This window comes from Giraffa tippelskirchi, chromosome 7 (assembly GCF_054371585.1).
Source record: "Giraffa tippelskirchi isolate mGirTip1 chromosome 7, T2T-mGirTip1v1.2.pri, whole genome shotgun sequence".
Lineage (NCBI taxonomy): Eukaryota > Metazoa > Chordata > Mammalia > Artiodactyla > Giraffidae > Giraffa > Giraffa tippelskirchi.
In genome coordinates this window covers 44,306,689-44,320,326 of record NC_137281.1, presented here as the reverse complement: position 1 = coordinate 44,320,326, position 13,638 = coordinate 44,306,689, and the positions used below count along the sequence as shown (strand labels likewise).

The 13,638-nt window shown below is 48.3% G+C and overlaps 1 protein-coding gene across 38 annotated transcripts in view; it reads right to left on the bottom strand.

Moving 5' to 3' along the window:
* ABCC12 (ATP binding cassette subfamily C member 12) overlaps positions 1-13,638 on the bottom strand; it is an 81,162-nt gene that overhangs the window by 28,100 nt on the left and 39,424 nt on the right. For 27 of the 38 annotated variants that reach the window (XR_014060603.1, XR_014060604.1, XR_014060606.1 and 24 more), the window contains 5 exons: positions 10,444-10,719; positions 6,674-6,745; positions 4,923-5,047; positions 2,822-2,894; positions 937-1,140 (listed from right to left, as the gene is read on the bottom strand). Coding sequence is in view for 24 of the 38 variants with exons in the window: in XM_081514179.1 (XP_081370305.1) it covers positions 937-1,140; positions 2,822-2,894; positions 4,923-5,047; positions 6,674-6,745; positions 10,444-10,719 (750 nt within the window). In the remaining 14 variants the exon portion in view is untranslated. The remainder of the gene's footprint in view (positions 1-936; positions 1,141-2,821; positions 2,895-4,922; positions 5,048-6,673; positions 6,746-10,443; positions 10,720-13,638) is intronic. The other 11 variants (XR_014060608.1, XM_081514190.1, XM_081514191.1 and 8 more) reach the window with 2 other exon arrangements.

Below are 13,638 nucleotides of genomic sequence, written 5' to 3'. Positions count from 1 at the left end.
CTGAGCCCTCCCCCAGCTTGTCTTACCCTTGCAAAGGCCGGGAAACCCATCCCTTACTCCTAGTTTAACATTTCCCCCCGGGTGGCAGAAGAGTCAGAAGATAGGACTTCTCCTGCCTCTCCTCCAACTGACTTCTCACTACAGTCCGATGCTGGGGACTCTCTCCTCCGGCAACACACACACACACACATACACACAGACGCACAGAGCACAGCTCTGGGGACTCACTTACCTACTCACTGTAGATAGTCAGGACCAACCTGACTTATCTCAGGGTGGAGAGGAGTCCTGAACCCTTTCTGTGGGGCTGCCACAGTAAGTACTCTCCCCACCCAGCCAAATTCCCAAGCTTATTCAGGGAGTTCAGTCAGCCCCTTTCCTGGGCAATATTTATATTTCTAAGCCTGAGAGTGGCTCTGAGCAGGAAGAAGCTTCTTGCCTCAGCTCTGAAGTCCTAGTCTCCAGCCTCTTTCCCCTGGGGAGTGATACGAGGGGCATCTGAACCCCAATCAAGCGTTCATCACCTCCTGTCACACCCTATCCCTGGCCTCAGGCCTGCCCAGCCCTTGATGGAGGAGAGGTTGGTCTAAATGTTCCTACCTGGCTTCCCACCTCCCCACCATCAGTGATCCAGAGCTGGAGGAGGTGCCCCGTGTCAGCCCCACAGGTAAGGGTCAGGTGTTCCTGGAGAATTTCCCTCTGATGGATAGTCTTGTCTCTACTGAATCCAAAGGTAGGGTAATGGAGGCCAAGCACAGAGAGGACTGGGCAGGGCTCCACACAAGCCTGGATGGTGGGGGACCATCACAGTGTCACCTGCCCCTTCCCTGACCTGATCCAGGTGAGGACTGCAGGTTTAGGCAGAAGAGGAGTCTTTGCAAGCATTGGATTCCACACCCATTTCATGACCTCATGGATCCTGCTGGTCCCAGTCACCTGCAGCTGGTGGGTCACCAGGACAACAGTCTTCCCCCTGAGCGCCTTCTTAATGCACTCCTCAAAGACGTGCTTCCCTACGTGGGCATCCACAGCTGACAGCGGGTCGTCCAGCAGGTAGATCTCATGATTCGAGTAGATGGCACGGGCCAGGCTGATCCTCTGCCTCTGCCCTCCAGAGAGGTTGAGGCCCCGCTCCCCGATCTGTGGACAAGGACAATGCTAGGGTCCATCATCAGGCCCCATCTCCCACCCCACAGTCCTTGGGGACTAGGAGCTTCCTGGAGACTCTTCAGCAGATCGCTCATCACCATAGTCCAATTCCTCCACCCCTTCCAGGAACGCCCTGGCCACACCAGGTACCCTGGGAAATGGGAGGCTCCACTTCTGCAGGAAGCCTGGTGGGCAGTGGCAACTAGGGAAGTGCTCTTTCCAGTGTTGAGAGAGGGGTACCTGGCTCACAATACCACGATCCCAGTGCAACCCCGTAGGGAGGGTTTCATCTTGACAAGTAGCTCCAGAGGGCATTGTTAAGTAGGAATCTCCCATTGCGGAGCAGGAAAGCCATCGGACAAGTGAACAGAAGGGAGAAGCGGCAGGGAGCAGAGGGTTAAGGAGGGGGTATCTCTATTTGTCCACTTGTGGATCAACTTTTCACTCCCACTAGGCAGCTCTAAGCTCTATGAAGACAAGAGATGTGTTTGCCTTGTTCATCATTACATTCTTAAGGCCTGGCACCACGCCTGTCCCAGAACAGGCGCTGAGCAAACATTTGTTGAAAAGGTGAAAAGCCTAGGCTGCCTACTTGAGGTGATTCTATCCAACTGACCCCAAAGCAAGCCTCCAGGAGTTCAGCCAGGCGTTGGACTGGGCACTAGGGCAGGACACATGAAGTCAGACAAGAAAAGTCCCCTCTCTACAGGGAGCTCACATCTTAGCAGGGGTGGGTAGTTTTAGTTATACACATAGTAATGGCACAAAGGAGATTTTAACAAGTGCCAACTGAGAAGCATAAACTAAGTACTTTGGGGCATATTACTTTAGACTCTGGGACTCAGGAAAGTCTTCCTCAAGGGGATGGAGCTGGAGTGGGAACTCGAATGGTGGTAATTGGCAGAAGCAGAGGTCTAGAGCCTAGAAGGTGAGTGCGCAGCTAGGTAAGCACGTAGGGGTGGGTGGAAGCAAACACGGGCAGGTGGCCAGGGCTTCAGTGGTTGTGGTGGCCATTCCCTTAACGCAGGCACATTGCGACACCAGCAGAGAATGACAGTGTGCTCTGAACTGGGCTTTCGTCAGGATGCCTTCCTTCTCTGGGCTCCTGGCAGATTGGGAAGACTGTGCAGAGGGCCCACTGGGATGGGGAGACAGAAGGTGGCCTGGTGACTCCCCTCAGTCACCTGAGTTGGCAGACTCAGCCCCCACCCTTTAAATGAACACCCTTCGGGAGAGATATTTGGAGATGACCCTTACAATCCTGGGCGGGTGGGACCAGCAAAGCAAGAAGGGGCCCATGAGCATCCAGCCACAATGCTGTACCCCCTACGTCTGTCTTTGGAGGACAAGCCAGCCTGGGAGGTGGGGAAGCAGCTTTTGCCAGAAACCATCCTGGAGATGACAGACAAACTGGAAGTGACCCCAGGAGTGACCAGGCGGAGCCCAACCCAAGTGGAGCTGGTGTCACATCCATTGTGATATCTCCCGGGAAAGGATCCAGGTGGAGAATACAGGATGGTAGAGCCTGACTTTCCCCACATCTCCTGGGACCCTTTGGTCCTCTGGGGCACCTGGATATGATGGAGCCAGAGCCTGCAGAGCTTCAGCCCAGTGGACCTGGCATTTGGGCTGCTGTGCACTGCTGTGGGGCTGAGCTCTGGGTCCCACTCACCTCAGTCAGGTCTCCATAAGGAAGGCTGCTCAGGTCCTCCTGGAGGGCACAGACACGAACTGCATGCTGATACCTGTGGGAGCAAAGCTTGAGGTCAGCACGGTGAGAAAGACCCCATGTCCATGAAACCCAGGGTGGCTCAAAGGCACACTGGTGTCATGGGCAAGCAAGGAGGTGGCTGGTTGCTTGGTCTTTGATGTACAAGGGCGACTTCTTCTTGACCTCTGCCTGCCTATCTGATGCAGAGTTGACTCGGGAAGGTCCCTCCACTCACACCCCCATCATTTGAGAAAGATTAAATCAGTGCACGTGAGACCTCTGAAGGGAAAATTACTCATGGGGGTCAGAGCAGGGAGTCACCAGTGAAGCCTGAGGTCACTGGAGGGGATCTCCCAGAGGATGCAAGACCGCTAAAGGACAAGAAGATGCATGTGGGTCGCACCAGCAGAGAGTGAGCAGACAGATCACATGTCTGCACCACGTTCTGGAGACACTTGACGCCCTGAGCATTGCACCCATGTGTCAGCTTCAGGGCTGCTATGCCTGGTGGCTGAGACCAGTAGCTTTGGAATCAGAACAACCTGGGTTTGAATCCAGCTGGGTAACCTCAAACAAATGACTATACCTCCCTGATCCTCACTCTCCGCTCTGTACATTAGGTTAATAACTCATTGGGTTGGGAGAAGTGGGAATACTGTCTGGTGCTCAAATTCTCTATCAGCAGTAGTTACAACTAATGTTATCACCTTGGCCAGTCTTTGACTATGAGACTCAGGCTGCTTAGGACATCTTCATCTTCTTGCCACCTCCACTCCCATCTTAAACTTCCTCCCACCCTCCTGCTTCCTGTGGTCCTGAGAGTCTCATCATCCATCCCAACAGCAAAACCTCTGCTAGAGATGCCACATACAAAGGGTCCTCAGTCCATCCTTCCAGGCCCAATTCAAGTGCCACTCTCTCTTCCCTCTTGTGATCTCTGCTGCCTCTGAACAGTCTGGCATAGTCTCCTGCCCTTGGCATATTCCTCCTTGGTCCATTGTCATTTCTGTGCATCTCCTACCACCTATTCCAGACTTGAGCACTTGAAGGCCAAAGATACATCTGAGCCACCCCAGTGGCCCCCATGGTCATGCACAGTCCTGTGTCTTGCAGGTATTTTGTAAATACTTGCATTCTGATGCCCTAAGAGACAGACAAGAATCCCTCCCTCTAATCTGCCACTGCAAAGAGAAGCCATTCCAGACAAGGCTGGGAGGAGGCAGAGGAAAAGGCAGGCCAGGAGATGCTGGGAAGAACAGTTTGGCCAGCGCTAAGGACTCCCTGACTGAGCCTCTTGACAGCAGGATGTCATGACCAGGGACGAGGAGGGGAGGTAACATACCTCTTGCTGAGAACCCACATACTGGCCAATGCCAACCAGTAAGAATGAGTTTGACCTTTGGCAGGTCAACTCTCCTCTCTGGGCCTTAATCTCTTATTCTGTAAAATGCGGATATGATTGCCAGAGTCCCCCTAAATGGTTGGTTGTGGGACTCTAATAAGATAATGTACATGGCAACACATCAAACTTGGCAAGAACCTTAAGAATGTATTTCCAGAGCTTAAATATAATGACCCTATACGTGGATTCAAAAATTATGAATTTTGTTTTCATTCCCTTCATGTTGAGGATATCAACAGCAACATATCCCGATAGCTCTAGTGTCAGTTAATAGTTTCAGGTTGATTAATTGCAAACCTGCTGCACACAGTTTCAAGGAAAGTTCCTGTTACTTGGCCTAAAGCAAAATTGTCAGATTCCTCTTTCTGCAGTCAGACACCATATGCACTGTTACAGAAAACCTCAGAACATATGCTACTCGGCATTGGGATGGAGTGCTGATTCCATTCATTTCTGGGAGTGTGATCTCAGGTCTGCAGAAGGCACCTCCCCTGAACTCTGGGATCAGGAAGAGAAAAACCAACACCAATCCACATATGATGAATGTTTAATCAGAACTCATTAAAGAAACCCACCTAGCAATCATTACCAATGACATCAGCCTCTGTAGCAGAGTGTACCAAACACAAAAGTACTTCACACTTTCAAAGTTAATATTACCTTCGGTGATCATACTTTTCTCCAAATAATATGTTTTCTCTCACATTTCCATGAAAGATCCATGCTTGCTGGGAAACATAGGCCAGAGTCCCATTGACGGCCACGATCCCTTGTTGTAACTGCATCTGAAGCAACAACACCAGAGATCCTTCAGGAGCCAGGCCTCACTGCCTTCTCCTCGGGGCCCTGTTGCACTTTTGCGTGGGTGCATGAGGGTGTGCTAAGTCGTTTCAGTCATGTCCTAGTCTTTGCGACCCTATGGACTGTAACCCACCAGGCTCCTCTGTCCATGGGATTCTCCAGGCAAGAATCCTGGAGTGGGTCACCATGCCCACCTCGATGCCTAGGTAGGACCTTCCCTACCCAGGGATCGAACCCACATCTCCTGTGGCTCCTGCATTGCAAGTGGATTCTTTGCCACTGAGCCACCGGGGAAGCCCCCATTGGGCCTTTGCCACACGCTATTCCATGAGCACAAATCCTGAAGGCATGGAGGATGACAGGATGTCTCGCCACACATAAAGCCCAGCTGTGCCGACTGAGCCACTCAAACCTCTTTGAGAGGCCAAGTGGGAATGTTCCAGAAGGGGCAGAGGTAAGCCCTGCATGCTGGAGAACACAGGCTGCGGGGCTGCTGTGGACACACATGCGCCTGTCACCTGGGAGCTGGATTCTGTTTTCTCTGGGACGTTCCAAAGGAGCAGACCACGGGTAGAAGTTAGAAGGAGGTAAATTTCACCTCCATACACCTCAAAACTCTCCAAAGAGGGACCAGGGTGAGGTCATGAGTCCCCCATCCCTGGAGGTATCTGAGTAGAGGCTGGCTCATCTCTTACAGGATTCTGTGGAAAGGATTCATATTATCAGGTGGAGAATTGGGTTGGGTCGCCTGTCGTGCACCTGCCGACTCTAGGGTTGTCACAGAAACACACGACAAATCCCAGGGCACGAGGGGCTGAGCAGCTCGCCTGCCTCAGTCCCCACCGCCGCCTTCAAGCAGGGAAGGAGATGTCATTCTTCCTACAAATGAGCCAGCTGAGGCCAGTAGAAGTCACCCTGTCTGGAGAGGCTCTTCTGAGCCTGCATTCCCCTGTCTCGACTGCAGGCAAAGGTAGTCCCAGGTCCCAACCTTTTGGAGCACAGAGGGGAAAGGGGACTTAATATTTTTCCCTGAATGTTTCTCATTCACTTGGGAAGAAGCCTTGGTAACTGAATGGTTCATTTACTGTGGATATAGTAAACAGCTTGGCCGTTTCCCTGGGGTCACGCAGCTAGAAATAGCAGACAAGGGTCAAGGGTCCCCCTCATCCTTACCACGAGGTGTGCTCCGTTTCACGCATTTATTCAGCCCCTTCTCCAAGGACCAGCACCTACTCTGGGCAGACGCTGGGGAAATGGAGGTGGATGTAAAGTCCCCGTGATTTGCACAGGGTTCTCGGGTGCTTCCCCGCCAAGACGCCTGGCTGGCCTTTCTAATCGGCACGGGTCAAGCATGTCATGAGAAAACTGTGGGTTTAATGACCCGTCTCTCCCTTTGACCAAGATGGAGCTCCAGGCAAGAAAGCTCTCACTGCTTAACTCAGCGGGCAAAGCAGAGAGAGTGTGGCAGGTCTGGCCCCGCAGGCCTGGAGCTGCCAAGTGCATCGACCACCTGGGACTCACTGTTAACTCTGAGTGTGGCCGAGGCCAGGGCCCTGGACAAGGCAGGCGGGGAACCACTCCACCACCACAGCGCTCAGCACTCAGCTTACCTGTCCTAGCAGAGCGGCGATAAGGGAGCTCTTTCCACTTCCAACATTCCCGCAGATGCCCAAGATCTTCCCCTATCAGAGAAGCAGAAAAAAGACAGTCACTCTCCCAGCTCTTAGAGGGTCACCCCCAAATTGTGCTGGCCAGGCCAGGCAGGGACCAATGGGTCACTGCTGGCTCTGTGAGGTGGCAGCCGCAGCTTCACATCCCAACCCTGATACACAGTCTGGGAGGGTACAGGAACCTCAGCCCTAATTGAGTGCCTCCCCTGCACAGCCCAGCAGAGTGCCCGGAGGACTTCTAGAAATCATGTATAAGCACTGATGTGAAACAGCCTATGTTGGTCTGGGACTCACAGGCCCTGAATATGAAAGTTGTCCTGTGCCCAGACTCCAGGAAAGCAAATTCAGTGGAAGCTAAAGGCTGCACAGCCCAGACGGACAGGGGCAGCCTTGAAGTGCAGAGGCCTGGGAGATTTCTAAAAGTCCTCTTAAAGCATCCTCCCACCATAACGTCTCAGTCCGAAATTACTGAGCAGTTATGTTGTTCCAGCATGTTGGGTTCATGGATTTTTCTATGGCTGCAGATTTATTAATCAACTAGTAAATCACTGTTAAAGCCCACTTTGTGCCAGCTGCTTTTCTGAACCCCAGCAACAGCACAGAATAGCAAAGAACACAACAGTCAAGTCTGGGTCTACCCTAATGGAGCTTATGCTTTAGTTGGGCAGACAGTAAACAAGATAATTAAATAAAATATGAAGTATGACAGATGCATACTGTGGAAACAAATAAAGCAGGCAGGAAATGGGGCCGGGAGACTTACTGGGAAGGTGGACATCTTAGCTTGAGTTCTCCCAGAAAGAGGACCCAAAGCAAGGAGTTGAGTGACAGTAGCTTGTTGGGGAGGTCCAGGAAACACCAGCTTTGTTTGGTGTTGGGGAGGAGCGAGATGGTGCAGAAGCAAGGTGGCCCATCAAGGGTGTGCTGTTGGGTCAGCTCCCGCAGGAGACAAATGAAGCTCAGTTCTGCTGGGAAACTCAAGGAATTGCAGAAACTGAGTCTTTCTCCTCCCAATGGTTGAAGGAATTGGGGTAAATACCCCACAGCCAGTGTTTGAGAGCTACTCCCTCGACTGTTGATGTCTTGGCTCATTGAGTGTGCTGGGGAGGGCGCCCAGGCACGCAGATGCTGATCTGGCCATTGGGAGGTGACCAGGACACACGGATGGGTCAGTGATAGTACCTGCCAGGGTCAGTGATAGTACCTGCCAGCGGTGATGTCTGAGTAAGACCCGAGGGAAGTGAGGGGGTGAGCTGTGTAGCTATCAGCAGGGAGCCCCTGCTGGCAGAAGAGGAGTCCATGTGGAGACTCTGAGGTTGGCACAGACCCACTCTGGAGTTCAAGCAGCTATTGCAATGCTGTGGTTGCAACATCTGGAACATTCTCGTTAAGACCTGCTCCCAGGGCTTCCCTGGTAGCTCAGTGGTAAAGAATCTGTCTGCCAATGATACAGGAAGATCCCACATGCACAACTAAGCCCATAGGCCACAACTATTGAGCCTGTGCTCGAGAGCCCAGGAACTGCAGCTACTGAGACAACGTGCTGCAACTACTAAAGCCTGCACAGCCTAATGCCCATGCTCTGCATCAAGAGAAGCCACTGCAATGAGAAGACTTCACACTGCAATGAAGAGTAGCCCCTGTTCTCCTGAACTACAGAAAAGCCTGCACAGCATCAAAGACCCAGCACAGCCATAAAAATAAATAAATAAAATTATTAAAAAAAAAAAAAAAAAAGACCTGCAGCAATCCCTCGGAGCAAAGATGCCCAGCATGGGACCAAATATGACTCCTTTTCTACGTGAGCTAGATCAGAAGGGCCTCTCCCCCCAGCACATGAGAGTTGCTGCCTGTCATCACTCATCCCTTGGGTAAGTCTTCACGGAACACCAGGCACAGCAGTAGGTACTAGCGATAAAACAGTGATCAGGGCAGAGGCCTTGTAGTCACCAGAGCTGCACATAAGTAAAACTGATCATTTTAATTCCACTAAAAGAACTACAAGGAAAGGGGGCATTATGGAGACTTTCAGACAAAGAAACACAAGGATGGATCCAACCAGCCTAGGCGTTTGGCTTTTCATTGAGTCCTGTCTACTACTTGCAGCCAGGTCTGAGCCTTGTTTCAGCCTAGATTCATCCGTGTTTTCAGCAAGAAATCCATGAGGCCTCACCTCTGAGTTTCTGATTATTCATTTGTTCATTCAGAAAACATTATTGAAATCTATTCTGTGCCAGGTGCTGGGCCCAGTGTAAGGTCACAGCTGTGTAGAAAATATGGGCCCTGACCTCAAAGAAGCTACAGTCTAATAGAATCTTGGAACTAAATTTGGGAAAACATGGATGTCTTGAATTTAGGACATTTAAGGGCAGCACTTAAGCTGGACATGATCTTTGGAGGAAAAAGGCAACAACCATAGCTCACCTCCACGGGGACTTAGCATTTGTGTGTGATGTTTTCTGTTCTCACACTCACCTTGGGAAGCCAGTACTATTGTTAAAATACCCATGGAGCAGGTAAAGAAGCTGACTTCAAGAGGTTAGGGAGTATATTCAGGGCAGCTGAACAGTGGCAGGGACTGGAGCCCAGGTCCACTAGAGCAGTTCACTGAGGCCTCTTGGGAGCAACTCCAAAGGCATGGTTGAAGTATTCTGGGTGCTGCACGTCATAGGTGGGGGGCAAGTGATGAGCAAGCAAGTGGGCTGCACACAGCAGGACTTAACTGAGAGCCAAGCTCGACTGCACTCAGCCAACCAAATAGCATTTCCAGTGAATGCGTGCAGACAGCCTTGTTAACTACAAGAAGTATCCACTCTACACCAGCTATTGAGCTTATCGTCACATAATACATAAGAACCTCTCCCTCTACAGTGCTCACATGGGGAAAAGGTGAGTCAACAAGACGGGAGATTAAAATATTAGGCACAAGATTAATGCTGAGCCCTTTGCAACAAAATCAACACTGCCATCTGGGGAGCACGGGTGCTGAGTTCCCAGGGCAAGAAAACCACACGCAAGAGAAGGTCAGACATTCCCCAAATGCAGAGCTTCTCTAAACACTCTGCCCCCCACTCCCCGCAATCCCGAGGGGAGCAGCCAGCAGACTCGGTCTGGCTTCTGTTGCTGGGCTGCTTATTGCTCTCATTTCATTTTTTTACAAGAGCAGTGTCTCATAATGGTTAAGTGCAGACTGTGGGGCCAGGCATCCAGGGTGTGAAGCCCTCTTCTGCCACTTTCGAGCTGTGTGAGTTGAACAAGTTATTTAACGTGCTGTGCCTCCAGTTCCTCAGCCATCAAGTGGGGTAGCTATACACCCATCTCATAGGGTCACTGGAGTGGTTAAATGAGTTCATTTCGTGCCTGGTAAATAGAAATTTCTCATAATTGTCATCTATTATAATCTATCACAGGACTCCAATGTGAAATTAAGAACAAATCCGAAGAGATTTATGAAGGCTAGTCAGTTTGAGTCTAGCCACCCAAAATGGACTGTCCGTTCAACACTGGAACTGGTTGTCCATTCCTCTGAAATTTGAAGATCAGCACACATAACCACTAAGACAACAGTATTCTCTCAGCTTGGAGGGATAACTCCATGGTTGACTTACTAGCTTTAAATTTTGGGGAGAAATGGAGACATCCCACCACCACCTCCTGCTCAAACTGAATCATATTCAGATTCAGGCCACACCTTTGGAACACATACCCACCTTTCTCACCACAAAGCTTATATTGTGTAGAACTGATTTGGGGCTGTCATGTTGCTCCTCCCCGGCAGGGACTCCCTGAGCTGATGGACTCAAATTGTATGCCTCTGGCCTCTGTTTCTTGAGAAAATGCTTTTTCTGGTTCTGCACATTCTTTAGGCCACTTTTCCTGCTGGTTTCTTGTTCCCATGTCAAGGTGGCATTTGCTAAAAGCAAGACAGTATCTGGGTCTTCTGAGTGGGTGACGTAAGATGGGGGGCTTTTAGCTATGAGAATTTTCTAAGATTAAAGAAACAAAATTAACTTGGCAGATGTCATCCATTTGCAAGAATCATCCCAATATATCCTCTAATGACCCCAAATCACAATCTTGGCAATTCTACCTGGGACATCCAGGAAAGGTATTCTGAAGATATTCCCTCAGGAGAAGCTGCAACAAAAATAGTCCACTAGCTCATACTATCCAGGACAGATGACTCTTTTTAACTACAAGGCCTATCTGGGTCACCCACATTGGAGAATGCTGATTCCAGCTACATTTTTACCCTCATGCCCATGAGGGCCAGCTTATGCCAGTCTTTGGGCAGTGGGCTTTATTGCTTGGCACTAATGCTTATGAAACTAAGGTCACATGTTCAATCTCTGCTGTGTCTCCTTCCTAAGTCCCCACTCAGCTCAGTTCAACAAAACACCTGCCAAGTGCTTATTATATGCTAAATTCTGGGGTAAACAACAGAAATGTAAGTATTAATAAAGCACACTTCCTGTCCTTGAGATTGCAGTCTCAGAGGAGACGGGAACACGCATGGGTCATTTAAGTGAAATGTGATAGGGACTGCGCCCTATAATTGTCAGAGATGGGATCCTTGATCCCCACCCCGGAGACCCATGTAACTGATGCCTGAGTGAGTCCTTACAGTGTCATATAGGCAGTGATGAGGGAGGGGAGAGGAGAGGAGAGCTTTACCTTATAGTAGAGGGCACAGCATGAGCAAATGTAAGGAAACATGCAACAGTGTGGTTTTCAGGGAGAAGGGTTATGAAGCAAGAAATTCAGGATCCCCAGGCCCAGAACCCAAGATAGAAAGGAAACGAGGTGGAGACATAACTGAGGACCCGCTGATCAAGGGCTCAGCCCTGGAGGGTGAAGGAAAGGATTTCAAGCAGGTTAATATCAGTGATCAGACAAATAATTTAACAGCTCAATTAACAGTGCAACATGAATTGGAAAAGGACAACTCTGGAAAAAGATAATTGGTTCTTAAGTCTCTGTGATAGTTCAGGTAAGAGACTATGAGGCCTTAAATGGAGGTGATGGTACTAGGGACAGAGTGGAGGTTGAGGAGTCAAGAAATAGCATTTTTCCTCTAGTCTAAGACATTGGATATCATTATACTAATAATGTGATGAGATTGACTCATGTCTTATTCAAAAAGTAATAACAATGCAATCTTCCAATCCAGTCTTACAAATGGCACCTCTTAAACTTGAAGGAATTCAGTAATCAGGAGGTGAGTCAACAAGATTCATGACTGGTTGGATATAGACGGAATGGAAGAAGAGGGATACAGGCACCCACGTGCATGTGCTCAGTCATGTCCGACTCTTTCCAGCCTAATGGACTGTTGCCCATCAGGCTGCTCCGTCCATGGGATTTCCCAAGCAAGAATACTGGAGTGGGCTGCCAGGCCCTCCTCCAGGGGATCTTCCCGACCCAGGGATGGAACTCATGTGTCTTACATCTCCTGCATTGGTAGGCAGGTTCTTTACCACTAGTGTCACCCTAAGACGTTTAAAACATTTAAAACGACATCCACATTTCAGGCTTGAGTGAATAAGATCTTCCCATCGATTCACAGACATCTGAACATGTTGCTCTCTTGACTGAAATTCCCTCCTTCTTTCCTTTTCTTGCCTCAACTTCAAAGCCACTTAATCTGCCCTTCCTGCACATCACATCCTTACTGCATATAGCAGTTACTGGGGTACCTGGTCCTATACTAGACTGGAAGCTTTTCCGAGTAAAGACTCTCTTTGTATTTGAATTTTCCACAATGCTGTGCATATGGAAGCACACAGTAAATCTTTTTTTAAAACATATACTTTTTTAAAAGTATGATTAATTACAATATTGTATTGATTTACAATATTATATTAGTCTCACATGTACAATATAGTGATTGCAAATTTTTATAGATTATATGCCATTTAAATTTATTATAAAATATTGGTTATATTCGCTGTTCTCTGTGTTGCACAATATATCCTTGTACCTTATCTATTTCATACATAGTAGTTTGTACCTCTTAATCCCTTACCCCTACCTTGCTCCTTCCCCCTTCCATCTTCCCACTGATAACCACTAATTTTTTCTCTATATCTGTGAGTCTGTTTCTTTTTTGTTATATTCAGGGTTTTGTGGGGGTTGTTTTAGATTTCATATGTAAGTGATATCATTCAGTATTTGTATTTCTTTGACTCATTTCACTTACCATAATCCCCTCCAAGTCCATCCATGTTGATGTGAATGTCAACATTCCATTCTTTTTATGGCTGAGTGGTATTCCATTGTATATATGTACCACAATCTTCTTTATCCACTCATCTATAAATGGACACTTAGGTTCCTTCCATATCTTGGCTTTTATAAATAATACTGCTATGAACAGTGGGGTACATGTGCATATATCTTTTCAAATTAATGTTTTTGTTTCCTTCAGATACATACTCCAGACTTCCTGGTCATATGACAGTTCTATTTTTAATTTTTTGAGGAAAAAAATTTTCTCTCTTCTTTTGTTCTCTTCCTTTGTGATTTGACAACTATCTTTGTTACGTTTGGATTCCTTTCTCTTGCATGTATATCTCTTATAGATGTTTGATTTGTGATTACTATAAGGTTTATATATAGCAATCTGTATATGAATACATGATTATTTTAAGTTACACATCTCTTCATTTCAAATGCAGTTTAACAACCTTATGTTTTTATTCTTCTCCCCTCATGAGTGCTGTTTTGCATTTTTACATCTTTTTGTTTTCTTATCCCTTAACTGTTTATTGTGGATTTAGATTAGTTTAATACTTTTGTCTGTTAACCTTCCTAGTAACTTTGTACATTGTTGACTTACTACCTTTACTGTATGTTTGCCTTTATTGATGAGCTTTTTCCTTTTGTAATTTTCATGTTTCTAGTTG